General features: G+C 38.0%; 1 protein-coding gene across 1 annotated transcript in view; it reads left to right on the top strand.

Annotated features, from left to right (window-relative positions):
- The first annotated feature begins 4,268 nt into the window (after positions 1–4,268).
- The window catches only part of adpgk2 (ADP-dependent glucokinase 2), a 56,402-nt gene continuing 35,332 nt past the window's right edge, over positions 4,269–25,338 (top strand). Inside the window, exons 1-2 of the mRNA XM_039748795.1 lie at positions 4,269–4,583; positions 8,406–8,565. Coding sequence (XP_039604729.1) covers positions 4,394–4,583; positions 8,406–8,565 — 350 coding nt within the window. The 5' untranslated portion in view covers positions 4,269–4,393. The remainder of the gene's footprint in view (positions 4,584–8,405; positions 8,566–25,338) is intronic.

Genomic DNA, 25,338 nt, shown 5'->3' with positions numbered 1-25,338 from the left:
CCAGGAGTAATCCCTGGACAGGATGCCAGTCCATTGCAGAGAGAACACAGTCACACAACAATATACACTAGTGAGAATTTAGCAATGCCAATTCACCTAACCTGTCTGTCTTTGGATTTTGAGATGAAATCAGAGCACCTGGAGGAAACCCACATAGATACAGGGAAAATATACAAACTCAATGCAGGGACAACTTGGGACATTAAACCTGGCTTCCTTGCTGAAAGACAGCAGCACTATCACTGTGCCATCCCAATGTTCACCATATCTTAAAAAAGAATTCTAGAGTAGACAAGTTGACAGATGTACAGGCAGACAACAAGACGGTTGATGAAATATGCAAGATACTTAAAGTAAATTTTGAAGAGGCAGAAAGACACAGAAAGAATTAAAAAGACAAATGCTGGGGTAATCTGTCTGCACTAACCTCAGTATTAAGGGAATTAGAACAAACTCAGATACTGCAATTGTAAGGTTACTTTTGAAGATGAATGTGCAGTCCTAAAAAAATCTGCAGTATTGAATATAACCAGTTGTTTTCTTACATTATTAAGTACACTTGTCTATGACATTGTGATGACTGTATGATAACCTTTGATTGCTAAAAAAATCAATGAAGTCACATTTTTCTTTTATACATTGCAGTTGTTCTAAATGCTCCTGTAGGTTACTGCCCTGCTACTGACACTGTCCTGCTCTTTCTCTGTTAAATTTGTTTTCTTTGCAATTCACAGCTTAAAGTTCTTTGGGCCTTTGGTACATGCATCCTGAAAAGTTTATCTCAGTTTTACAGTCTTGGAAAACAGATGGGACATATGTAAAACAATAAAAAGTCTAAAGAAAAATCATTTTATTTTTGACATGAACTATTTCTTTGCAGCATATGAGGACTATCCAACAGCCAGACTCTGCTCACAAGGAAAAGTGAGCTCAAATGAGCACTGAAAATCTAAGTGCAACTGATGTAATGTTAAAAATATTTTCATTGAAAGTAGTTTTTGTTATGTTTGGTGCTTTTACACTTTATACCATATAAAGAAAGTATTTCAGGCCTTTATTTTCCATTGTATAACTTTTATTAGTTACCTTTTTCACAACTGCTCTCAGTTAAGGCAGACTTTACTGTTAAACTGGCTTATTGAATAATGTTAAATAATACCTCCATTATTGCTCAAACGAGTATGCAGAACTCATATGATGGTATTGTTGTTAACTTGAAAATAATGCAAATTCCTTTATTTTTGTGTTGTGCATCTCATAGGAATCATCCTTTAATGATAATTAAGAACATTAGAGAAGTGTTTTTTTTTTCAACTTATTTTTGTGAAATATCATCAACCCAAGATCTGTAGGTCCTTAAGGCTTTGCTAACAACTACACTACTTGTTAACTTGTCTCATGAATTTGTGGTTTTGCACGGGAAGACGCATTTACATAATATTCACACAAAACCAGCCACCCCATATTCCCAGTCCCTGAAGAACTTGCTTTAAAGTAAGAAATTGTGTCTACTGTGTTAATTGCTTTCATAAATGTAAACATATCATAACATAATATTTTCCAATCAGCTCAATCCAATTCAGGGTTATGAAGCCTATACCAGCAAAGCAAGAAGCAGAACTCAACAGGACACCACTACATCACAATGACCTATTCATATACACTCTGAAAAGACCAATTTGGAATTCCCAATCTATCTGCCCTGAATGTCTTCATGTACATGTACAAACTACACATGAACCATGACTGTATATAGGAGGTACATCGATGAGGTGGCAGTGCTACCCGGGATGCCATACCTGTCTTCTGTCATGTAATCTCTTAATGTTTTCAGTTAAAATGAAAAGGTTATATTTTATATGACATTCTAGGGCTGCCAATAATTATGGCACATGTATATCTGAAAAAGATCTGTTTTATGATAAGAATTTTTGTATCAATTATTTTACTTCAATTAAAAGCTAGTTTATTGCTAATATTTTGAATGAAAGATTAAGAGGATAAACAAAAACATTTTTTCACAGCCCATTTTGCTTTTATTTACCAACAGTGCCAATATTATTGGAGGACACTGCTAAGGAAGAAAGCAATCTTGTGAACAGGAAGAAGATGGGCTGAATGTAGGAATGTGTTTTAGAATAACTCCTGCTGAGGCCCCTAATAAAATGTAAAAGAAATAAAGTGACCTGAGCAACTTAGATATTTGGACTGAAATGTGGGTACATAAAAGATGACATTTAGGGAAGACTTGGGCATGCTGATCAGTGAGCTGTTAAGAAAAGTCCTGAAAATTGAATTTTAAATAAAAATAGAAAGGCTTTCAGCACTAATCATTGGATAGTTTTTGAGGAGTAAAGAGAAAATTATACCATGTTACAAAGGAAAACTAGTGATGTAGATTGAAACAGTCCAATTCAGATTTCAAGCTCACAGAAACTGAGAAGTTAATAAAGCTGATGACTGAGAAGAGGAAGCAGCATGTGTGTATATCAGTATCTAGTGTGTGGGTTTATCTGGGTAAAAGCTTACAGCATTGAGTAATAGTCTGTTTAGAGATAAACAGACACATGCATTTGCAGTGCCTCATACTTTCATACACCTCTAACTTAATGGTAGTGTATCATCAATCGGGCTGCATGGGTTCAGGTATCCGATTTTGGAAAAATGTTTACAAACAGCAACAAATATACTGATTTCTTTCAGTGAGGACATTCATCTGGTCTAAATGAATAAAGTGGGAGTTCTTCTTCATGTAGCCTATAGTGCAAAACCTGACCCAGTCATGCTAAGTTATTAGACATTCTGGTACAAACACTGCTAGCTCATAACTGTAGATTTAGCATTTCTGGTTCAAATCTTGTGTCTAGATATTATTCATGTAGAACAGGGATATTCAAACTCCAGTTCTTGCGCTCTGTATTGGCTGCAGGCTTTTTTCTTTAACAATATTTTTAATTATATCTCATTTATTTACTACTAAAGTAATATGTTTGGGCTTAGTTTTAGTTGAGTTGCTTGTTATAATTCAGAACCCTAATTGCCAATTTTAGTTTTAAACTGCCACATTAGTATTTTAATTGTTGCCTATTTTCTTAACTAGGCATCAATCAGTTAACAATAAGGTGCAAATGACAAAGGAACCACCAGCTGTCCGTTTAATGTGCTTCCATTTAAACCTGTGTACATACATCATGAAGTATCTGTGTTAATACAAAGTTATGAAATTAATGAAAGAGAAGGGAAGGATCAGTAGGTATAAATCTGTTCCGGACCACAAAACATGTGGATAATGTTCCTGAAAAATTAAAATTCCAAAATGTGATGAAGATTTGAACTGGAAGAATGAAAGTAGTAATAAGCTATACAAATAAATACCAAGTTTCATTATCTGGTAGGCCTGGCTCCTAATTATGAAACAGGTTGGAATGAAAACCTGCACCCACTGCTGACCTACAGAACCAGAGTTGAATAACCCAATGTAGAACTTGCATGTTCTCCCAATGTTCAGAATTTGCATGTTTTCCCAATGTCCATATGGCTTATCCTTCCACAACTCCAAGGACGTGCAGGTTTGGTTAACTGACAATTCCAAAGTGATGTGCATGGAAGGACTCTGTGGTGGACTAGTGCCTTTTCCAGAGGTTCTTCCTGCCTTGCACCAAGTGCCACTGGGATAGGATCCAGCTCTCTATAAGCCATCAATTCTTTGAATAAGTGGAATTGAGAATGTTATATTCATTAACAAAGAAATTGAATTTGGCTTGGAAACTCAGGTAACAGGGTCTCATAACAGCTTGACTAGTAATACAGAAAAATCAAGAAAACAACTGCTTGATTTTATAGGAAAAAATAAATTGTATAAACTGTCATTTCACGTATTCACGTTCAACGAATTAAACATATCATTTTTCAACCCGGTCACACATTCCCATATTGGTTATTTTTTGATACTGAAAATGTGTTTTTTGTTTGCAAGAGGGAATTATTGGGTTCATAAAGCAGCATTTATGGCTTCTCCTGTTAGTATAAGGGGAGTGATCATATTCTGGCTTAAAGGGGCAGCGTACAAAATTCACAACATTGGCAAAACCAACTCCGATTAAAAAAAAAAAAGTTTAGTCAAAATCTGTTTCAAGCAGCAGGATTTTCAAAAATAAACTGGTCATGAAACCATGAAGTTAGTGAGTGTGGTTGCCGCGTGGCACCGTGTGGACTGCCTCCTGCCTGAAGTCTCTCCTACTTCCGCTTTGCTGTCCGTGACCTGCCCAGCTCCCTGTACTTTAAGGCTGTCGCGGGTTGCTATCAGCTAAGCAGGCAGGCAGCAGAAGCAGACGTGGCTGCTCGGTATCTCTGCGCACAGCTTATTGTCATAAGTTTTAAGTTCCTGCTCGTAATGGCGCCTGCTCTGCTAGCGGTGAGATACGGCACGCTGGTCTCGCTGGCCGTGGTTTTGCTGGCTTTGTGGTATAGGTCGCCAGTCGAAGACGTACTGGACGAGCGGCTCCATAAAGTGCTAACGTCTCTATTGAGAGCCGAGGGTAAAGTGGGCATCGATAACTTTGACAAACCCCGGGTGGCCATAGGTAAGCATTCTGTACACATCGATTTTGTTTACTGAAACGGGCATTATTGCAGAAAGGAAAACACACCGCGACGCTTTCTTTCTTTGCAAGACAGAGAAGTTGGCGTTTTGTATGGTTATTTTTGCTTGGTGCTTGCAGCTTTGTGTCTCTGAAAATGTTGTCTTCATCTTAATTTAATTTTAATAACAAAAAAATGGACTTTGAACTCCTTTATCTTGCACAACCTCCTGCATAGCAAGCCTCGAGCGCATTGCTGTGAATCTGTTCGGTTCAACTCCACCTTTTCACATGTACCGGTATTTTTTAAATTTTTTTTTCTCGATCATTATAATTCCTATTGCGGCTGAATCAGCAAAAAGCAAGGAGGCAGATTGGTTCGTTCGACCTGTTTGCTCAGTTTGGTTAATGAAAAGCAATGCGATCTCCTGTAATTCGTGGTGTAGTCTGCAGTGTTAATCACTATTTACTGTCCTTTTAGAACGTAAGGCATGTATTTTGATTATTTTACAAAATAACCTCATAAATTAAGAGATTCTGCTTTTTTTAACACAATTTCTGTGGGATACTTTTGATTAAAGATAATGCGTTAAGTATGGAATTCAAATGTACCTTCTTTGCCTAGGTGGTTTGCCTCCTACAGTCCAAATACATGTCAGGCTATGAATATAGTTGGCAAATATACGTTCAGCCACTAGGCATGTATGCTATGAGACAGAGGTGATTCTAGGGACTCAGCCCCCGGCAATTTAAAAAAAAACTTAATTTGGCACTACAACTTAAACTTCCCCAAGTCCAGACATTGTAAAATTAAGTAATACAAGTACAAAATCTAAATTCATACGATCCAAGAGTGAGAATTATAATAAACAAAAATTCTTTATTTTAATTCTGTAAAACCCCAAATGTCTGTGTCATTGTAATGTGTTAATGCTATTTTTTTTTTGGGGGGTAGGACATTAGGATTCTGCAGATTTATCATTGCAATGAGTACCTACAGTATGTAACCGGACGCCCTCAGGGGCCCAGGCAATTGCCTGCCTTGCCTTGCCTGTCCTGTCCTGTCACTATGCCTCTGCCTTGTGACAAACTAGTTATATCCTATCTGTGGTTGTTTATTTTGTCCACTGTGGCCTAATACAGTGTAGTGGATTTGTAAAATAAGTGGTTATGTATGGATGGCTGTTGTTTAAAATATAGTTATGTTTAATACTTACTGTTTTATTTTTGTGATCGGGGTTAAGTGTTCGAATACATTATGGAGTATAATGCATGGTTCAATACATTGTAAATTAGAAACTCTGCCATAACAAATAAAAATCTATTCATACACTCTTGATTGTGATGAGGCATTGAACTGGGAAAGTGCGAGTAAATTTCTAGTAATGCATCATACTAAGCCTTTTCATCAAGTGTATCGGCTGCTCTACTTCATCGGACGTCTGGTGCACAGAGAAGTCCATCCTCATTGGCTGTATTATATCCTAGTGAGGCACCTGCTTGGCGTATGACTATAAAGCATTTCAGTGGGTGGTACCCAGCGGCCTTCTGTTCAAGACATCCTGTATACAACACTCACTGTTTAAGAAAGGCAAACAGTATTATTAAGCAACAGTTTATTTCTTGTATAGCCCAAAATCACACAAGGAATACCTCAATGGGCTTTATTGAAGACATCCTACACAGTTCCTTTTCTCGCTCCTTCCTTCGGGCAAACAAAACAGGACCACAGCAGATCCAGAGGTAGTTTCTGTTAACAGGTTGGTCATAAGGTTGCTAAACACTCAAATCATTTTTTTTTTTTTGGTGTGTGTGTGTTTGTCTTTTGTTGGTACTGTAGGAATTAGGAATTTCATTGTACTATGTACACAGGACAATAAGCTTGACTTGGCTTGAGTATATGAGGTTGCACAGCGACACAGTAGTTAGCACTTCTCCTTTATAGTTCTAGGTTCAGATCACGGACTAGGCACACAAATGGAATTTTGATATTTTCTTCAGGTGCTACCATTACCTCACTCATCACAAATATAGTAAGTTGGTTTGATTAGAAATTCAAAATAATCCCCTTGGGTGTGCCTGTGACTGTACAATGTAATGTGATGGCACAAAGTCCAGGGCTGATGCTGCAAGGATTGGTGGCATCCTGCTGTAGCTAGAAATTGGATAAACTGGTTCAGCTGAAAAGGGGCTAAATTAATATAGACTTAATACAGTATGTGATCAAAAGTTTTTTGAGCCTGACTGGCTATAAGAAAGATGAGTAAAACCAAATCAGTTTTATGTTTTGACATAATCCCTGTGAACACCAATGTATTTGTTATACTGTTCACAAAGCTTTTCTGTAAGGCTTGAATGATTTTTTTTTATGCTTGTGCATCCACTGTATTTGACTTGATATTTTATCATAGGTGTAATGTGTCCCACAGAGTAAGCCTTTCTGTATTGGGAAAGAGAGGATAATAATGTGGCAATTAGTTTGAATCCCCAGGTTTGCAGGGGAGCCTTTCAAGTCTCTGTAATGCGAGAGGGGATAATATTATAAAACAGAATGAGGGAGGGACCCCAGCTTTCCATTTAACTAATATACAGTAGACTATGCACTGAGCATCGTAAAAATGAGTTGTGCGCATGATCTTCGTGGCAGTGGCTTAAATTTCTTTGGCGCTTAGTGCATCTTCGTGATGTATTCAAGTCTTATCCACATATATGAAGTTTTCCAGTCTAAATCTTTAACTGGGGATTCTTCTTGGACTTTTCAATGCAATAATGCATTATTTTAGGATTTAACATTCTGTACAGCCAATGACATACACATTGCTCTTGTTTAATTGTTTATGAAGAATAGAGTAAACTGACTCATTACAAATCTGCATAGCATCTACTGTTTCACACAATGTCACTCTTTAGTTTTACATTATGAGTCACTTCATGGTGGCAATATTTGCTTTTATTGTTGATTTTTGACACCTGGACAGGTTTTTAGTCGTCTTTGAGAGATGACTGCCACGATGGAACTTTTGTAGCCCCTATCTTCACCAGCATATGAAGTGGATTGGTCCTGGTAGATGTTCTAACTAGGAAAGAATGAATCTTCAAAGACAATATTGTTTCCAGAGTTACAAAATCAGTGATGACGTGATTCTTGATTTTTTTTTTTTTTCTTCTTTAGAAAAGCCAATTAAATTTTTTTTGAGTGTTGCTCAATTAAAACAAATGAATGCAGAAATATAAAAGTCAAATCTTGCAGAATAAGGAGAAGTGTTTTGTTAAAAGCAGATTCTTAAATTTGTAGAGATTTTGTTGGTGCAGAATTGCTACCACAGGAATCCTTTACAACAGAGGTTGAGAATGATGGAATCATAGCTGGCCCACTTTTCTGCAACAGTTTATTAAACTGTTGAATCTGTATTTCTCTAGTCAAGGAGGCAATTGATGCAGTCTGCATGTATTTTGTTCAAACTGTGATTCTTGTGTTTTTAGGATATTTCAAGTCAAGGGAAATTTGTCATGTGTACTCAGTACAGTTTTTTTTAAACTTATGTGGTAAGTCAATCAAAAATCATCTTGACTAAATATGGTTAAAACTGGTCTCGGTTGTGCAATTTTTCGGTCTTTGACTACACTAAAAATGTCTTAGAACTGCCTGTTTATTTTGGCAACCTTCTGGTAGGGACCTAAAATTTTAAAAATGAAACCAAGCTTTTTATAGACTTGTTGTTTAAGGAATTTACATTTGCGCCATTAGTTTTTTTTTTTGTTTTTTTTTGTTGATTATATGTTCAAACGTTTTTGTTTATTAAGCAATTCTTATGTATATTGTAGGTTTTGGAGGTTGTGTGGACATTGTTGTTGATTCCATCAAGCTGTTGAACAAGTTAGGCATTAGGCCCAGTCTCAGTCCCATTCATCATGACTACATTCAGACTGAGGAGCAGCTGTCTCAAAGCTTTTCCTACTTTTTTCCACCTGGGGCAGCCTCAGAGTAAGTGACCTTGAACAATATTTCAAATATGAAACAGTATATATGTAAATATTTTGAATTGAACTGCTTAAAAGTTATTGACCATATTTGCTCAGTGCCTTTTATGCTTTCTTTGACACTATCAAAACTTTTCACACTTAAACAAAAGAGGTTTTAAATACTTTAAAATGATTGTAGATCTTTTTTTGAGGATTTCTTTTTACTGTTTTACATGCTTTGGTATGATTTCTTTGGAGAGAAATATTATTTTGCATTGGTGTTTGTACTGGTCAGATGTGTACATTCGGGAGCAATAAAGAGATTTAGCACTAGCTAGGTATGTTTGTGTCTGACAAACATATATGGTTGCTGTCCGTTCTGCATTATGCACAAGCTCTAAATATGATGTGTATGATGCAGGATGTTTCACTTAAAATTGGGTTGTTCCCATTCTTCAGACTTATTTGAGCTGAAACTGAATGCTTTTAATATGCCACACTGTAGGCTCATTTATCAACTTCATGAGATGATTTATTCTTTCTCTTTTTCTAATTTAATTTTGTTTTGTATTTTTCTTCATCAAAATATCCTTGTTTTAAACTGTGGTTCAAAATGTTGATGTTTTAAGTATGTCAATTTAAATATTGTGTGGTGCTATGCTTTTATTAAGATATTTTACTATCTAAAGTAGTTATTTCAGTTTAATAAACTGCATGCACAAGTACTAGGCAAATAGTATTTCACAGGTTTTGTTTTATTGTTGAACAAATACAAGCTCTCATTCAATCCATATATTTTTTATATCAAACCTGAATGTTTAACAAGACAATTGTGAGCTTTTGTCTTTCACGGGGAAAATGGGGAACTATCATTATGCAAAATTAGGCAACTACAGTATTAGTATGCAAAATTATTAGGAAATTCAATTGCAAATCATTTTTCCATATCTACTTGCTTATTTTCAAGCTTATCTGTAAGTGTTTTTAAAAAAAAAAACCAAAATATGTAACAATTGAAAAATATTTTTGGTCATTCAAAAATATTCGGTGACCTTCTTTTCGAAAACAAACATAAGCCTCCCATCCATATCTAAAACGACAACTACAGTCTCCAAGTGCTGTTCAAAGAGGTCTGCTGTCCTCCCTCACTGTAAATCTTGCATTTGAGGAGGGCCCACAAGTTCTTAATAGGATTTAAGTTGGGTGAGAAAGGGAGCCATGTCATTATTTGTTTTTTTTTAGACACGTATGCTGGTTAGCCAAGCAGTGGGGCACTTGGTGCATGCGATGGAGCATTGTCCTTCATAAAGATCATTGCCTTTTTTTAAAGCTGCTGATTTCTTTCTGTACCACTGCTTGAAGAAAGTATCCAGAAACTGACGATAGGTTTTTCAGTCCATCTGCAACTCAAAAAGGTCCAACTAGCTTATCCTTAATTGCAGAAGCCAACATCAGTACCCATCCTCTGCTTTGCAGGCACCTGACTCGAACTAGTACCCTGTATCCATTTGTGATTCAGCCGTTGGTTCATCCATCTTGTCCAACAAGAGTCATTCTTTACTCTTTTCATAAAACCTTTGGGGGAATGGTTAATGGGTTCCTGGTAGCTTCATGTTTAATTCTTCTCAAGTCTCTTGCAGTTAATTTGCACCTTTTCTTCTCCACATATTGTTTCTGACCCAGCTGACTTTTTGTAATAAAATGTTTGCCTGGTTGTCATGCGTCAGTATTTTAGTAATTTCTGGACTTTTGCAGCCATTTGAAAGGCATTTTGCAATTTATGACTTTTTTCATTCTCGGTATCAATTAAATGTCTCTTTGTGGCAGTTTTTACCGGATATGATGAAGCCACCTAATAATTAGGCACCTTGCACACCTTAATGTAAGATGATAATGAGCGTGACAATCGCATTCACACAAAGGAGAAATTACTGTACCGTGTGTGTGGTAGTAAATATTTGAGATGTAGGCAGGATTGTTCCAAATCTCTTTGCATAAAGTCTTGTCTTCCGGGAGTAAATTATCTATCGCAGGTCTTTAAATTATGTACGAGAATATCTCGTTGCAGGATTTTCTTTTATAATAGAAAAATATTTCGTAAAGCTTAATGACACAGACAGCATTCCCCTATCTGAAACCACACTGGTTAGCATTTTGTTCTATAAACAATGGAATATTGGTCATGGAGGCAGATGTAAAGAAATTGTTTTAAGATGAAATACTTCTAACTTAAGAAAATATAGGTGTTTCTGTAACTGAAATTGAGATATTACAGTAGTTAGATCTTAAACCAGAATTGGACACAATTTTTAAACAGATTTACAGACCTACTGAGGAAATATTGTTCATGCATGTCTTCTTACTGACCATTGATTAATCCATATTTTCTTGACAAGTAATTTCAAAATTACTTTGGGAGAATCTAGATCAGCTTATATGGCTGTACGTTGTTTCTTAAAGAGCTTTTGAGCATAGACGCTCCTCTGAAAGCCCAAAAAAGATTAGAGTACCACACATGCTCCTAAATTAAAACTAGGAAATCAATGATGTAGTTGGTGGATAAATAAATGGCAGGTTTACCAAATAGCACTGACCTAGAGTTTAATAATAATATAAGGGTCTCTTTTATCTGCCCTACTCTGAATACCACTTGTATTTCATGCTAATAGGTAATTTATCAAGTAAGACATCACTATGATTTTTTTTTTTTTAAATAATGATGACAATATTGTTGCTGGGTCAGATTTAAGTATTCCTCACCTTAGTAATTGAGCATCAGATGATCCTTTCATTTCTGGCAAAGTTATTGAAAAATTCCTTTATCACACTTATGACGCCAATTCTTTAAGGATAAGTTTGGTATTTTTGAATTTGAAGGTTGTTTCCATAATTGTGGTGATTCTGATTTTCCTGAGATGTTTGCTATTCTTAGTAAGATGCATTTGCCTTCTGAAAAACATTAATCAAAATCCTCATAATTTACAGAAAATGTCAATATAGAAGGTTCAAAGCTCAGGATTTAAAAAGAAAAAAAATAGCTGAAAATAATTTTAGATGATATTTTTAGCAGTTGAGGGAACAATACTAGTTCCTTCCCATTTGCAGTAAAGACTGCGGGTAGAGTTTTCATGTAATTGACAGTAATGTGATAGATGCAACAAAGCTGATTAGAAACAGTCATTGATGGGAATTGTGAAAAATCCAGAAATGTGAATCTTTAGCTATTTACAACAAAACCAGTGAGAAAGCTCAAATGGTGTATAAACAGACAATTCTAAGTTGAGAAAATATGATACCAACATATCACAGCAATTCCATCAGTAATATCTTTATTTAAAGCAATGACCATGAGGACTTTTATATTAAATGTCACTGCCCCAATAAACTATATATATCAGTGTAGCAAAGCATTTCAGAACACACATTATGAAACCAGGAACAGCTTAAACCTTTCACTTAACACTGCAACAGACAACTAGCCAGATGACCACCATGCCGCTAATAAAGTCTTTTTACTATTAAAAGGTGGACAAACAGAACTTTCACTTTTTTCTATTATAAGTGTTTAATTTGCAACACATAGATATGAATAACCAATTTACTGATGCTTTCTTTGTATTAACACAAAAATAAACCTCTGTTAAGGTCTTATCACTTTAACAGTATGTGACTAATAGATTATAGGCATTTATAGGTATGGTTATACTTACTCTAAAGTGTTTGAAAGATAGAATCAATTAGGAGCAGCCTTGACCTTAAAGCCACAATTTAAAGACACTGGGAGAGAGACTTTATCTATTTACTTTTTTAGATACAGCTTCACTTAATAATGAAAGGAACAATTAAATACCATTTAACCCTTAATATTTAGTAATTAAATCTTTATAGATTTGCAAAGTTACTGATCCATTAAAGGTGGCAGTTGTCCCGCTTTCATTGAAATCAGATTTATACTCTCATATACTTTACTAACAGACCCATGGGGGTATTTTTCGTACATGGATTATTCGTTTAGCCGGATGTAATTGTTGACGATTTGGCATGATCCTGGATCTGTCGGTTTTTCAAAACTCTTGCTGGATGTGTTATCATAGCAGCACATCTGAATCCTCAAACCTGCTCGGATTCAGGTTTTTTTCTATGTAAACAAGGATTAGCTCATACACTTAATCAGTTTCCGTACATGGAATTCATTCAGTCATGGCTTCACCGTTCATGAATGAGCAACCAATTGATATCGGTGCGCAAATTTTAAGAAGAGAATTTCATATAGAGAGGGTTTTGCATGATCGACAAGATCCTTTATTGCTCCCGGAGGAAATTCTTTTCGAAAGATGCTGCTTTAGCCAAAGGGGAATAGTGTACCTCAAAGATTTATTAGCACCTTATATTCAAAGTCAGGCTCTCAGAACCACAAAGACAGTATGCATTGCTTTGAGGTTTTTTGAAAGCGGCACTTTTTTTTTTTTTATATATACTGTAGACAATGCGGAAAATCTATCTAAAAGTGCAGTTTGCCAGGCAATTCGTAAAGTCCGTTTGGCTCTGAAATATTTCATTTGGATTTTTTATAGTGTTTCCTGGACACCTGCGTGTGCACACAATAAAAGAGGCAATTTCTGCCATTGCAAGTACACAGGCAAAAACACCCACAGTTCCATAAAGAGTCTCACAATCAGCCTAACATTCTCATTACCCAGGATTTCCAAATGTGATTGGGGCACATGGGACTGATCAGAGTGGAGTTTGATCAAACATTATTTGGAAACTCTCCTCCTGATGAATACTCGGACACTGTCTTCATCAAATATATTTGACCTTCGTCAATATCTCGTTGGTCAGACACAGGTTCTAGGGATATGACATTCCCTGCAACTGACCCAACAAAAAAAGAGGGCTATATGGAACATACCTATGGCACACATTGAGGACAAATATATGCAATGACCATCCGTTTACCTGAAATGAAGTGGAATACCCTCAGAAACAGGGTGATGAGCATTTTGCTGGAAAGCCAACTCTTCTGCAGGGGTTATGGTCTGGACTGCGTGGACCTCCACCAGTTTTTTGCTTGTCTGCCTTCTTATTAGCTTTAAAATTAATGTTTTTTATTTTACATATGATTCTTTATGTCAACGATTCTTTAAATAGTTATATACCAATATTTACCAGTTTGAAGTATATTCTTGTACTTCACTTTAACCTGTTCCCATGTTGTCCTTGTGCTCCCGTTTGATCCTGAATTATGACATATTAAATAATAATTAATCTGACACATAGGAAATGAAACGCTGCATTCAGTTAAGTACAATGCACACTACTTAGCATTCAAATTTGTCGGCCACTTTTTGCCAGCCGTCTTTTCTGGTTTGGGCTGCTTTTACAGGGTTATCCCTTGTGCGTATTAAATCTTGAAATTCTTCATATCCTTCGAATAAAAGGTCCTACTCTGCTTGTGTGGGGGGAAAAAAAAATGCGCTTGTTCTTTTGTCATTTTGTTACAGCCTATCAAAGGCTTGCTGATCATGTTTTCTAGACTCGATATATATGGGCATTTCAATCGGCGTGGGCATGCACATTCATCTCGGATGATTGGATCCAGCTAGACTAATCTACTGCATAGATAGATACTTTATTAATCCCAAGGGGAAATTCACATAATCCAGCAGCAGTATACTGATACAAAAACAATATTAAATTAAAGAGTAATAAAAATACATGTAAAAACAGACAATAACTTTGAATAATGTTAGCATTTACTCCCCCGGGTGGAATTGAAGAGTTGTATAGTGTGGGGGAGGAACGATCTCCTCAGTCTGTCAGTGGAGTAAGACAGTGACAAAAGTCTGTCACTGAAGCTACTCCACTGCCTGGAGAAGACACTGTTAAGTGGATGCCATGGATTCTTCATGATTGACAGGAGTTTGCTTAGTGCCCGTCGCTCTTCTACAGATGTTAAACTGTCCAGCTTTATTCCTACAATAGAGCCTGCCTTCTTAACAAGTTTGTCCAGGTGTGAGATGTCCTTTTTTTTATGCTACCTCCCCAGTACACCACTGCGTAGAAGAGGGCACTCGCCACAACCGTCTGGTAGAACATCTGCAGCATCTTATTTCAGATGTTGAAGGACGCCAACCTTCTAAGAAAGTATAGTTGGCTCTGACCCTTTCTTACACAGAGCATCAGTATTGGCAGTCCAGTCCAATTTGTCATCCAGCTGCACTCCCAGTTATTTATAGGTCTGTACCCTCTGCACACAGTCTCCTCTGATGATCACAGGGTCCATGAGGGGCCTGGGCCTCCTAAAATCCACCACCAGTTCCTTGGTCTTGCTGGTGTTCTGGTGTAAGTGGTTTGAGTCACACCATTTAACAAAGTCTTTGATTGGCTTCCTGTACTCCTCCACCTGCCCACTCCTGATGCAGCCCACAATAGCATTGTCATCAGCAAACCTTTGCACGTGGCAGGACTCCGAATCGTATTGGAAGTCTGACATATATAAGCTGAACAGGACCGGAGAAAGTACAGTCCCCTGCGGCGCTCCTGTGTTGCTGACCACAATGTCAGACCTGCAGTTCCCAAGACACACATACTAAGGTCTGTCTGTAAGATAGTCCACGATCCATGCCACCAGGTGTGAGTCTACTCCCATCTCAGTCCGCTTGTCCCTAAGGAGCAGAGGTTAGATGGTGTTGAAGGCACTAGAGAAGTCCAAAAACATAATTCTTACAGCACCACTGCCTCTGTCCAGGTGGGAGAGGGATCGGTGTAGCATATAGATGATGGCATCCTCCGCTCCCACCTTCTCCTGGTATGCGAACTGCAGAGGGTCGAGGGTGTGGCAGACCTGTGGCCTCAGGTGGTGAAGCAGCAGCCGCTCCATGGTCTTCATTACATGTGACGTCAGAGCAACATGCCAGAAGTCATTCAGCTCACAAGGATGTGTTGCCTTTGGGACTGGGGTGATACAAGATGTTTTCCAAAGCCTCGGGACTCGCCCCTGTTCCAGGCTCAGGTTGAAGATGCACTGTAGAGGACTCCCCAGTTCCAATGCACAGGCCTTCAGCAGTCGTGGCGATACACCATCTGGACCCACTGCTTTGCTGGCACGAAGTCTCCTCAGCTCTCTGCTCACCTCTGCTGCTGTAATTGTGGGTGTGGATGTCTCGCCTATGCTGGTATCAGCAGAAGGATGGTTGGAGGATGAAGTACTCCGAGGTGAGAGTGGGTTAGGGTGGTCAAACCTGTTAAAGAAGTTGTTCATTTGGTTTGCTCTCTCCACGTCTCTCGATGGTGGCACTCCGCTTCGAGCTGCAGCCAGTGATAATCTTCATCCCATCCCACACTTCCTTCATGCTGTTATTCTGCAATTTCTGCTCCAGCTTTCTCCTGTACTGCTCCTTCGCTGCCCTGAGCTGGACTCGGAGTTCCTTCTGCATGCGCTTGAGCTCATGCTGATCACCGCCTTTAAAAGCCCTTTTCTTCTGGTTCAAAAGGCCCTTGATGTCACTTGTAATCCATGGCTTGTTGTTAGCATAGCAGCGTACTGTTCTTACTGGAACTACAATGTCCATACAGAAGTTGATGTAATCAGTTGTGCAGTCAACAGCCTCTTCAATGTTCTCACTATGTGACCCCAGCAGTATATCCCAGTCTGTAGTTCCAAAGCAGTCTCTCGGAGCCTGCTCTGGCTCAGGGCACCACTTCCTGAATGATCGTGTGGTTGTAGGTGGCGCCTTTACTCTTGGTTTGTAGTGAGCCTGAAGCAGAACCAGGTCTGCTTTCCCAAGCGCTCGCAGTGGGGTGGCGCTGTATTCGTCTCTTAACGTTTGCATACAGTAGGTCAATAGTCCTATTTCCCCGGGTGTTACAGTCCACATACTGGGAGAAGGCAGGTAATGTTACAGCGTTACATGGTTAAAGTCTCCAGTGATTAGCACAAGTGCCTCAGGGTGCTGCGTTTGTAACTTAGCAACTGCGGAATGGATGATGTCACTCGCTATCTCCACGTTCACTCGAGGGAGGATGTAAACAATAACAACAATTGTGTGTCCAAACTCTCTTGGCAAGTAATAGGGATGCAGACTTATGGCCAACAGTTCGATGTCCCTGCAGCAATTGAAGATTTTAATGTTTATATGTCCAGAGTTGCACCACCTTGTATTCACATAGAGAACGAGTCCTCCTCCTTTCCGCTTCCTACAGGTACATGGCTGTGTTTGAAAAACCAACTTATCCTGGATGAGTTTCACCTGCATTAACTCATCCAAGATGAGGCGTCTGATCTCGGATTATTTAAACGACGTATGGGAAAATAACCCCCAGGAGTAGGTGCATATTTTGAAACAAAACCTAGCCTATGGTTTTACCCTGTACAAGTGGGAACTATGTGCAAAATTTGGTGGAGGTAAAGATCCACACTCTGCAGCCGATATTGGACAAACACGCATTCAAATTTTTATACTAAGAAAAGGTATACAGTGATCCCCCGCTATATCGCAGTTCAGCTATCGCGCCCCTGCTATATCCCGGATTTTTCTGTGGAACATATCTAATTTTCTATTGCAGAAATCGGAGGTTTTATAGTGATCGTTTTTTTGGGTTTTTGACAACTTTTTTCATTTGTCACTATGCGTGCTAGACAAGAGTGCGTTAGAACAATACATATTATTATAATTATAACATTATGTATAGATATATAGAGATATAGACACACATATATCTATATATCAAATAATGAACATTTAAGCAATACAGCAAATCATTAAATATACATACATTGTACACTACGGTAGTTTCGTGTTACAGTACCCAAATTTTTTACAAGGCCCGTTATTAGCTGAAAGAGGAGACTCGACCAATCGGAGAGGGATTTGCATTCTCTTAGGCTCTGGTTGGCTGCTGCTAACGTGGTGTAATCTCGCAAGAACAACGAGTGTGGGTACCCAACACATCTCAGTTCTCTGCGTATCACGTACCTTTCTTGTGGTCCGATTGTTGTGAGCAAAATTTTTGTTAACTTTCTCGTTTTGTTTTAAGCCCTATGATGGCTCCCAAGCGTCTTTCTATATCGCAGATTTTCACCTATCGCTGATGGGTCTGGAACATAACTTCCGTGATAGGCGGGGGATCACCTGTATTCAAAATTTATTACATTTATTAAAGTAAGGTTCTTGGAAAAATGATAACCTCATAATTTTATTCTCACTTAAATATTACAGATTAAAAAAAAAATTCTGTTTTGCACTAGTTTAAGGAAAGAACAGTCTTCATTTGATTCACTAACAGGAGGAAATGATATGGGTATTATTTGAAGATGGCAACATGTTATAGAAGACTTTTTCCAGTAAAGGCCTTCAGGACATTTTAAAAGAATACTTCACCCAAAAATTATGTATTTATGTTACTTGCTACTTGGATGTTTTTCGTGATGGCTGAGAAAAACTGTTTTAATACGGTGGTACCTTGGTATATGTCCTTAATCTGTTCCAGATCCTTGGACTTCTACCAAACAGGACATATACCAAACAAATCTTTCCTGTATTTCCCAAGAAATAAAGGGAAAATGATTAATCCGTTTCCATGTAAAAAAAAAAATCCTATTGTTATTGGCATATTGATGGGGTTGTATAAAATAATTTAAACACTGCTTAATACTAAAATACATAAATACAAAAACAATTAGATGAAATAATTTAACCTCCCTTTACCTTTTAATAACATCTTTGTTTTTCACAATCGTAGATACCATCGTTCTCAGCATACGGTATGCAGCAGCCAAGTCCTGGATACGCATGCCACCTTCATACTTTTCAACAATGAATTCAAATTTACGCGAAAAAACACAATCCCGTGAAAATTCACAGAGAGTTATAGTGCGGGTTGTTCACTGAATGCTAGCAACTGCTGTACTGATGCTCGTGGGCAGTCATGGCTTTGTCTCGAGAGAGGTAAAAAAAGGGTACTGCGCGGTATTCTAGCACGCGAGTTGAATACCAAGCAAAATTTTTTGCATCCAAACAGGACGTAAACCAAGTTGGACTTATTCCAAAGCGGACATATACCGAGGTACCACTGTATCTTTTTTTTTTTCTTTTTTCTCTCTCTATTCTGCATGAAAATGTGTGTGATATAACAGAAGCCAAAAGATGTGAAAAAGAAAAATAATCCTTTGCCACTCGTGTAACATAATCAACATGTCAGTATCCAGCTCAAAACAATATTTTAGCAACCAAGCATGTATTTTAAAATGTAAGGTATATGCTGGATTTATCAGTGCACATAATAAACGGGAAATGTAAAGATTCATGGGAATAACATTTTGAAACAACCCTTTGCATTAGTCTCAAGCGTCACTTGGGCAGCTGTATAGATGCATCTCACATAAGCGTTAGACCCGAGGATTACTCGGGCTGTGAAAGTCGCAACGGTGTTTGTGCTAATCATTGCTCTGGAAACAATATAGGTGTGCATTGCATAAGCAGACATGTTTTCTCCTAGTCTCATAATGGCATCTTGTAAGAAACTTTTTTTTTTTTCAGCAGCCCAGGCGTTGTACGCTCTTTACAGTGATATGAGCAGTGAAGACAAAGTGTCTCTGTTTTCAGGCAGTGAAATCGAAAGTGATTCTGATGAATCCGAAAGTGACACTCGTGTCAATCGCAGTGTGCTGTTCAAAAGATAACTGGTCTTGAAAGAAAATCCGCAGGGAATCACAGTACTGATGTGCCAACTGTGATGTTAGATTGTGTATTTCACCACGCTTCAAGTTATACCACACAACCGATGCATTTTCACAGTATATATGGTATTAGCATTATTTTTATTAATAATAATAATTACTCACTAGCTGATGACCCAGTGCAAGGGAAAAAAATAAAATGTAGTATTTAAATAAAATGTAGTATTTATAAAATTTTGATAAAAGAATTTGAAGAACATATAAGAAGCGTATACATTATTAAACAGTAAAACATTAACATTTAAGAAGTAAAGATACATTGAGTACTACTGCAGTGCTTTCGGGTTAACTACCTGGTTGACAACCTTGCACAACATGCCTGTGATTTAAGAGAAAAATTATTCTGGGAAATGTGGACGCTGCCCTAACGGGCAGAAGGTCCAAACAATTCCCAAGTCCAATACTTCACATGAAGAGGTCTGTACATCTTCTTAGATGTATACCCTCCATCTTCTTAAAAGAATTGTTCACAAAAGCAACCTTGAATGTTGCGGGGTTTTAGTGACCCGAACTCCCCTTAAGGGACAGTAAAGTAGCCGTGCACCACAATTACCAAGAGAGTCACACTTTGATGGCGCCGATTACACTCATTCGCAAAGATTTCCACTGTCCAAGGAGCCGACAGGGCACTGAAGTGTCACAGTGTGAGAAGAGAGGATATTGCCCGAAACTGCAAAGCTGTCGACCCACCGGAGCAGCCTGACATTCCGCACCTCCCAGTGTCCACGTTGCTGTCATGACCCCTCGCCGCTGAAGCAACACTTGAATTGTTACTTTTTTTTCCATTAGGTACACTATATTTTGCCAGAGAGAAGCCGCCAGTGGATCTACAGCATGACTGTTTCACCAATCAGATGTAGCCATGCAGTCACATGACCGCACACAAACTCTGGCGGCATAGCGGCACAAACTCCTCACAGACAGCAGACAGGGAAAGAGAGAATACACGTGGAACCTCAGTTTGCGAGCATAATTGGTTCCGGAAACGTGCTTGCAATCGAAAGCACTCGTATATCAAAGTGAATTTCCCCATAAGAAATAATGGAAACTCAGATAATTTGTTCCACAACCCAAAATTATTCATATAAAAATGATTAATACAAAATATAAAGTAAAAATACATAAAACAAATTAACCTGCACTTTATCTTTGAAAAGAATCATGGCTGGTGTGAGTGAGTTTCTAAACACGTGGGATTTCACCCAACGGGACAACACATGGAAGAGCGCCCCGAAGCAACTGCAGGCACCCAGCGCTGTAGCAGTTCACCATAAAAGCGAATGCGAAAAGATCGCGGTCATGCTACAAGCACCTGCCGTTGATGGGTGATACAAGGAACATTATAAATACGCAGGACACAGTATTACTTGGCCACTAACCTGGGCATGACCCTGCCTGACTGCTGTGTCTGTGTATAGGAGAGTAGCAGATCCCGCTACAATAAATAGCCACGTTGTTCCTGTTTCAAGCTGAATAAAGATGGTATCGCTAAAGTATTGAGACTCAGCTTCGTGTTTTGGGGTGCAAGACGGGGACTCGCACTTTATAGCACACACACATGGTCACAATGCTGTAGTAAACCGTATACGCTCGTATGGATGTTGACTATATGAGTGAGCAATTGTGATCATGTGACACTCGGCAAACAAAGCGTATACGGACTACTCGTATTGCAAGACCTCGCTCATTTTATCAAGTCAAAATGTATTAATTTTAGCTTGTCTTGCAAAACACTCGCAAAGCAAGGTTCCACTTGTACATAGAAAATGAGAGCCAACTCCTGCTGAAGTTTAACCATCACTTCACTGGGTGAAGAACGAGCACGTTTTAACCAAACCTGCACAGACACAGACAGTCAAGGTAAAGTGAGACTTCTTGTATGTGCACAAGCTGCCTTGTTCTAATGTTATTTTCTATCAGCTGTGCTATTTGGAGGGCAAGTGAATATGCAGTATTATACTGTCAGTGTATAGTATATCTTGTCAGTTAAGTAGTTTGCACTGTTTCAAACATACATGTTACCTACTGTAGGTATTGGATTCAAAAGCTTTGTTGTGGAAAAACTGATTTGGAACTTTGTGCTATTTGTGCATCTTTATTTTGTGAAGATGTTTATTTTTACTTTTATTTTTTTATTATTATTATTTGGAAATAGCAGAGTTTGCACATTATTTTATGTTTTTGTCTGTCTTATTACAACATTTCTAAAAAAATAAACATTTATTATGATCAGTTACTCAGTACTTGAGTAGTCTTTTCACCAAATACTTTTTTACTGTTACTTGAGTAATTTTTTGGATGACTACTTTTTACTTCTACTTGAGTAATATTATTTTGAAGTAACGGTACTCTTACTTGAGAACAATTTTTGGCTACTCTACCCACCTCTGCTCATTATTATACCTTATACACTTCTGACTTTGTGCTTTTAGAGTTTTGCACATTTTATAGTATAAAGATGAGATTAAATAAATGTAATTTTAAATGTTGTTGTTTTGGTGTGTGGGTTTTTTTTTCTCCAAGATAACAAATGTAACGCTATGGAGGCTACATACCTACTCTTTCCTCATTTGTTGGTCAAGTGTTCTGTCTTCAGTTCAAAATTTCATTTAGAGCTGATTTCAAAATCCACCTTCTAAAATACAAAGTTTTGGGATCCTTTTACTTAACCGTAAAAAAGGATAAATAAGGAGGTTGGACCTTTTATTATATAATAGACTATGATTAGAGTATCATTTCCTATTGCTATACTTCTGTCTTCATGTAATTTGGATAAACACTGTCATCTTGGCTATGCAAAGTTTTCTTATCAAATATCTTTGACGGAGACAGGATTTATTGTAAAACTGTTAAAAACTGTTAATTTAAATTGCTTTCTGTGCATGTAAACACCCTTTAAACTTTACAAAATGCAATTTAGATACAAACAAGTAAGCAGCATGGAAAGCAACTCTTCTGTGCCCGCTATGTTGGAACATGGTTTTTCTTCTTTGTCAATTCAGTGCCACAGTCTCTTCATTTCACAAGCTTGTCTGTCAGTACCTCCTCTCTATTCCTTTCTTCTACATGTCTTTGCTGTTAGTCTTCTCAGAGTAACTTTTTAATTGTTTGTGAGATGGGAGTTGAGGAGAACTTGCTATTTTTTTTCCTGACACAGAAACAAAAGGTCTCTGTGATGCGTCAATGGCATTGTTTTACATATTTCCACAAATAAAAAATATGCCTGCTGCTGTTTATCATATCATATAGTGTAGTGACTCCTGACTTAACAAATACAGAGAATGCAGAGCAGAGTCTTTCAGAACTACTGTTTACTTCTGGAACCAAAATGCTTGTACAATACTGTTTTTATAAAAAAAAAAAAAAATTCTGTACATTTTCAGTACCAGGTATACAATACAACCCTAGTGTGCCCATGGGAGATTCAACAGACACATGTTGCCATGTATCATTTGTATCCCCCTGGAAAGAGATTCATTAGTGATTGCAGCCTTTACTAAACCTATATATATATATCCTCTTTAATAAAACCCCTTTGTGCATCTAGGTGTCCGTGTGTGTGTTTCTTCTGGTGAAGTGTGCATGCGCGGGGCACGATGCAGTGCTCACGGCACTGTGAATGCACACACACTGGAAGCTGGGCACACAGTGAATGGTGTAGCCGCAGCCGCGCATGATAGAAAATAAAGGACATCATTGCTGGGGAGAGTGCTGATTGGGTAGTTGCGGCCGCGCACATAAAATCCGTTGCTGGGGAGACGCCACACATACTGCTCCGCGCATGTTTACTAACTAACTAACTATCTACTAACAACATGCCACCCAAAAAAAGGACACGTCAAGTAATACAAAAGACACAGACACTCAAATCGTATATAAGCAACATCTCCTGGAAGAACGGTCAGCTCAACAAGTAAACATCAACAAAAGAAAGGCTGAAAGACACAGAAAAATACGAGCAAATAGATACGATTGAAGAAAAAGAAAATGAGCGTCAGAATATTCCCCGTATTGGTTTGGCTCCATCCTCTACTAATTTACCCATTACCTTAAGAAGATGACAATTTCCAGTTACATTAGCCTTTGCCATAACAATTAATAAAGCTCAAGGGCAAACCTTAGAAAAGTTGGCATTTACTTGCCAGATCCAGTATTCAGCTATGGTCAGTTATATGTTGCATTATCAAGAGTTAGAAGTTTTCCAGATGTTGTTGTCAAGGTTCTAGATGGTCCTGAACAAGGCAAACTGTTGCCAAACTCAGAGTATTTACAAAAAATGTTGTTTATAATGAAATTTTATAGAAAAATTTCATGAGGTAAAAAAATAAACTTTTTCCTAAATATCTTCTTCAGATATTGTGTATTACAGATTGTTACAAAGTTTTACACTAAGGCAATAGTAATTATACTTACTGTATTGTCATATACGTTAATATTTTATTTTTAATGTTATTTTACTTTTAGGCTTCTTGCAAAAATATTTTTAACAAAAAAAAATTTAAGACAACAAACCGAATGAGTTCAAGGTCCCTTGCCATTTAATATAGACTGTTCCTACTAATGTTTATGCAATACTGTTCTAGTGCCCGTTATTGTAACGGGCTTAGTGTCTAGTATCTCATATTTCATTCCCTAGTGATATGACGGTGATCAAAAGAAATAGTAAAACTAATGGAGATTATACTTGCTTGTTTTAATATTGGTTTAATACTCACAATAATAGTCAAAGGAAAGCTGTACTTGACCAAAGCATTATGTGGTTCGGGTTTCCTGCAATCTGCATTTGTCCAGTGTTTGACAAAGTGTAGGAAAGCATTGTGCTAGGCACGGGCAGGAGCGTTGTCTTCTGTCCGTCCGTAGGTGAGCTCTGGAGTTCCATGCAGTTGATTTTTTTTTTTTTTTATATATATAATACCTTCTCCTTAAACATGCAACCTCCAAACATAGTCATGGCCAAAATTATCGGCACCCCTGGAATTTTCCCAGAAAATTGTTGCAATTACAAATGTTTTGGTATACACGTTTATTTTCTTTATGTGCATTGGAACAACGCAAAAAAACAGAAAAAAAACCCAAATCTGACATTTCACACAAAACTCAAAAACCGGGCTGGACAAAATTATTGGCACCCTCAACTTAATATTTGGTTGCACGCCCTTTGGAAAAAATAACTGAAATCAAGCGCTTCCTATGACCATCAACAAGCTTGTTACACCTCTCAACTGGAATTTCCGACCACTCTTCTTTTGCAAACTACTCAAGGTCTGTCAGATTTGAAGGGCTCCTTCTCCCAACAGCAATTTTGAGATCTCTCCATAAGTGTTCAATTGGATTTAGATCCGGACTCATTGCTGGCCACTTCAGAACTCTCCAGCGCTTTGTCTTCAATCATTTCTGGGTGCTTTCAGAGGTATGTTTGGGGTCATTGTCCTGCTGGAACACCCAAGACCTCTGATGCAGACCCAGCTTTCTGACACTGGGCCCTACATTGCACCCCAATATCTTTTGGTAGTCATTAGATTTCATGATGCCTTGCACACAGTCGAGGCATCCAGTGCCAGAGGCGGCAAAACATCTTGGAAACTCCACCATGTTTGACTGTAGGTACTGTGTTCTTTTCCTCGTAGGCCTCATTCTGTTTTCTGTAAACAGTAGAATGTTGAGCTTTACCAAAAAAGCTTTACCTTGGTCTCCTCTGTCCACAAGACGTTCGCCCAGAAGGATTTTGACTTCCTCAAGTACATTTTAGCAAACTCCATTCTGGCTTTATGTTTCTGTGTCAGCAGTGGGGTCCTCCTGGCTCTCCTGTCATAGCATTTCATTTCGTTCAGATGTCGACGGATAGTTCAAGCTGACACGGTTGCACCCTGAGTCTGCAGAACAGCTTGAATATGTTTTGAAGTTGATTGGGGCGGTTTATCCACCATTCGGACTATCCTTCATTGCAGTCTTTTATCAATTTTTCTCTTCCGTCTAAGGAGATTAGCTACAGTGCCATGTGTTGTGAACTTCTTCATTATGTTGCGCATAGTGGAAAAAGGAACATGAAGATCT

Source organism: Polypterus senegalus, chromosome 3 (assembly GCF_016835505.1).
Source record: "Polypterus senegalus isolate Bchr_013 chromosome 3, ASM1683550v1, whole genome shotgun sequence".
Taxonomy (NCBI): Eukaryota; Metazoa; Chordata; class Cladistia; order Polypteriformes; family Polypteridae; genus Polypterus; species Polypterus senegalus.
Note: the sequence above shows the minus strand (reverse complement) of the source record. Positions and strands in the feature narration are given on the sequence as shown.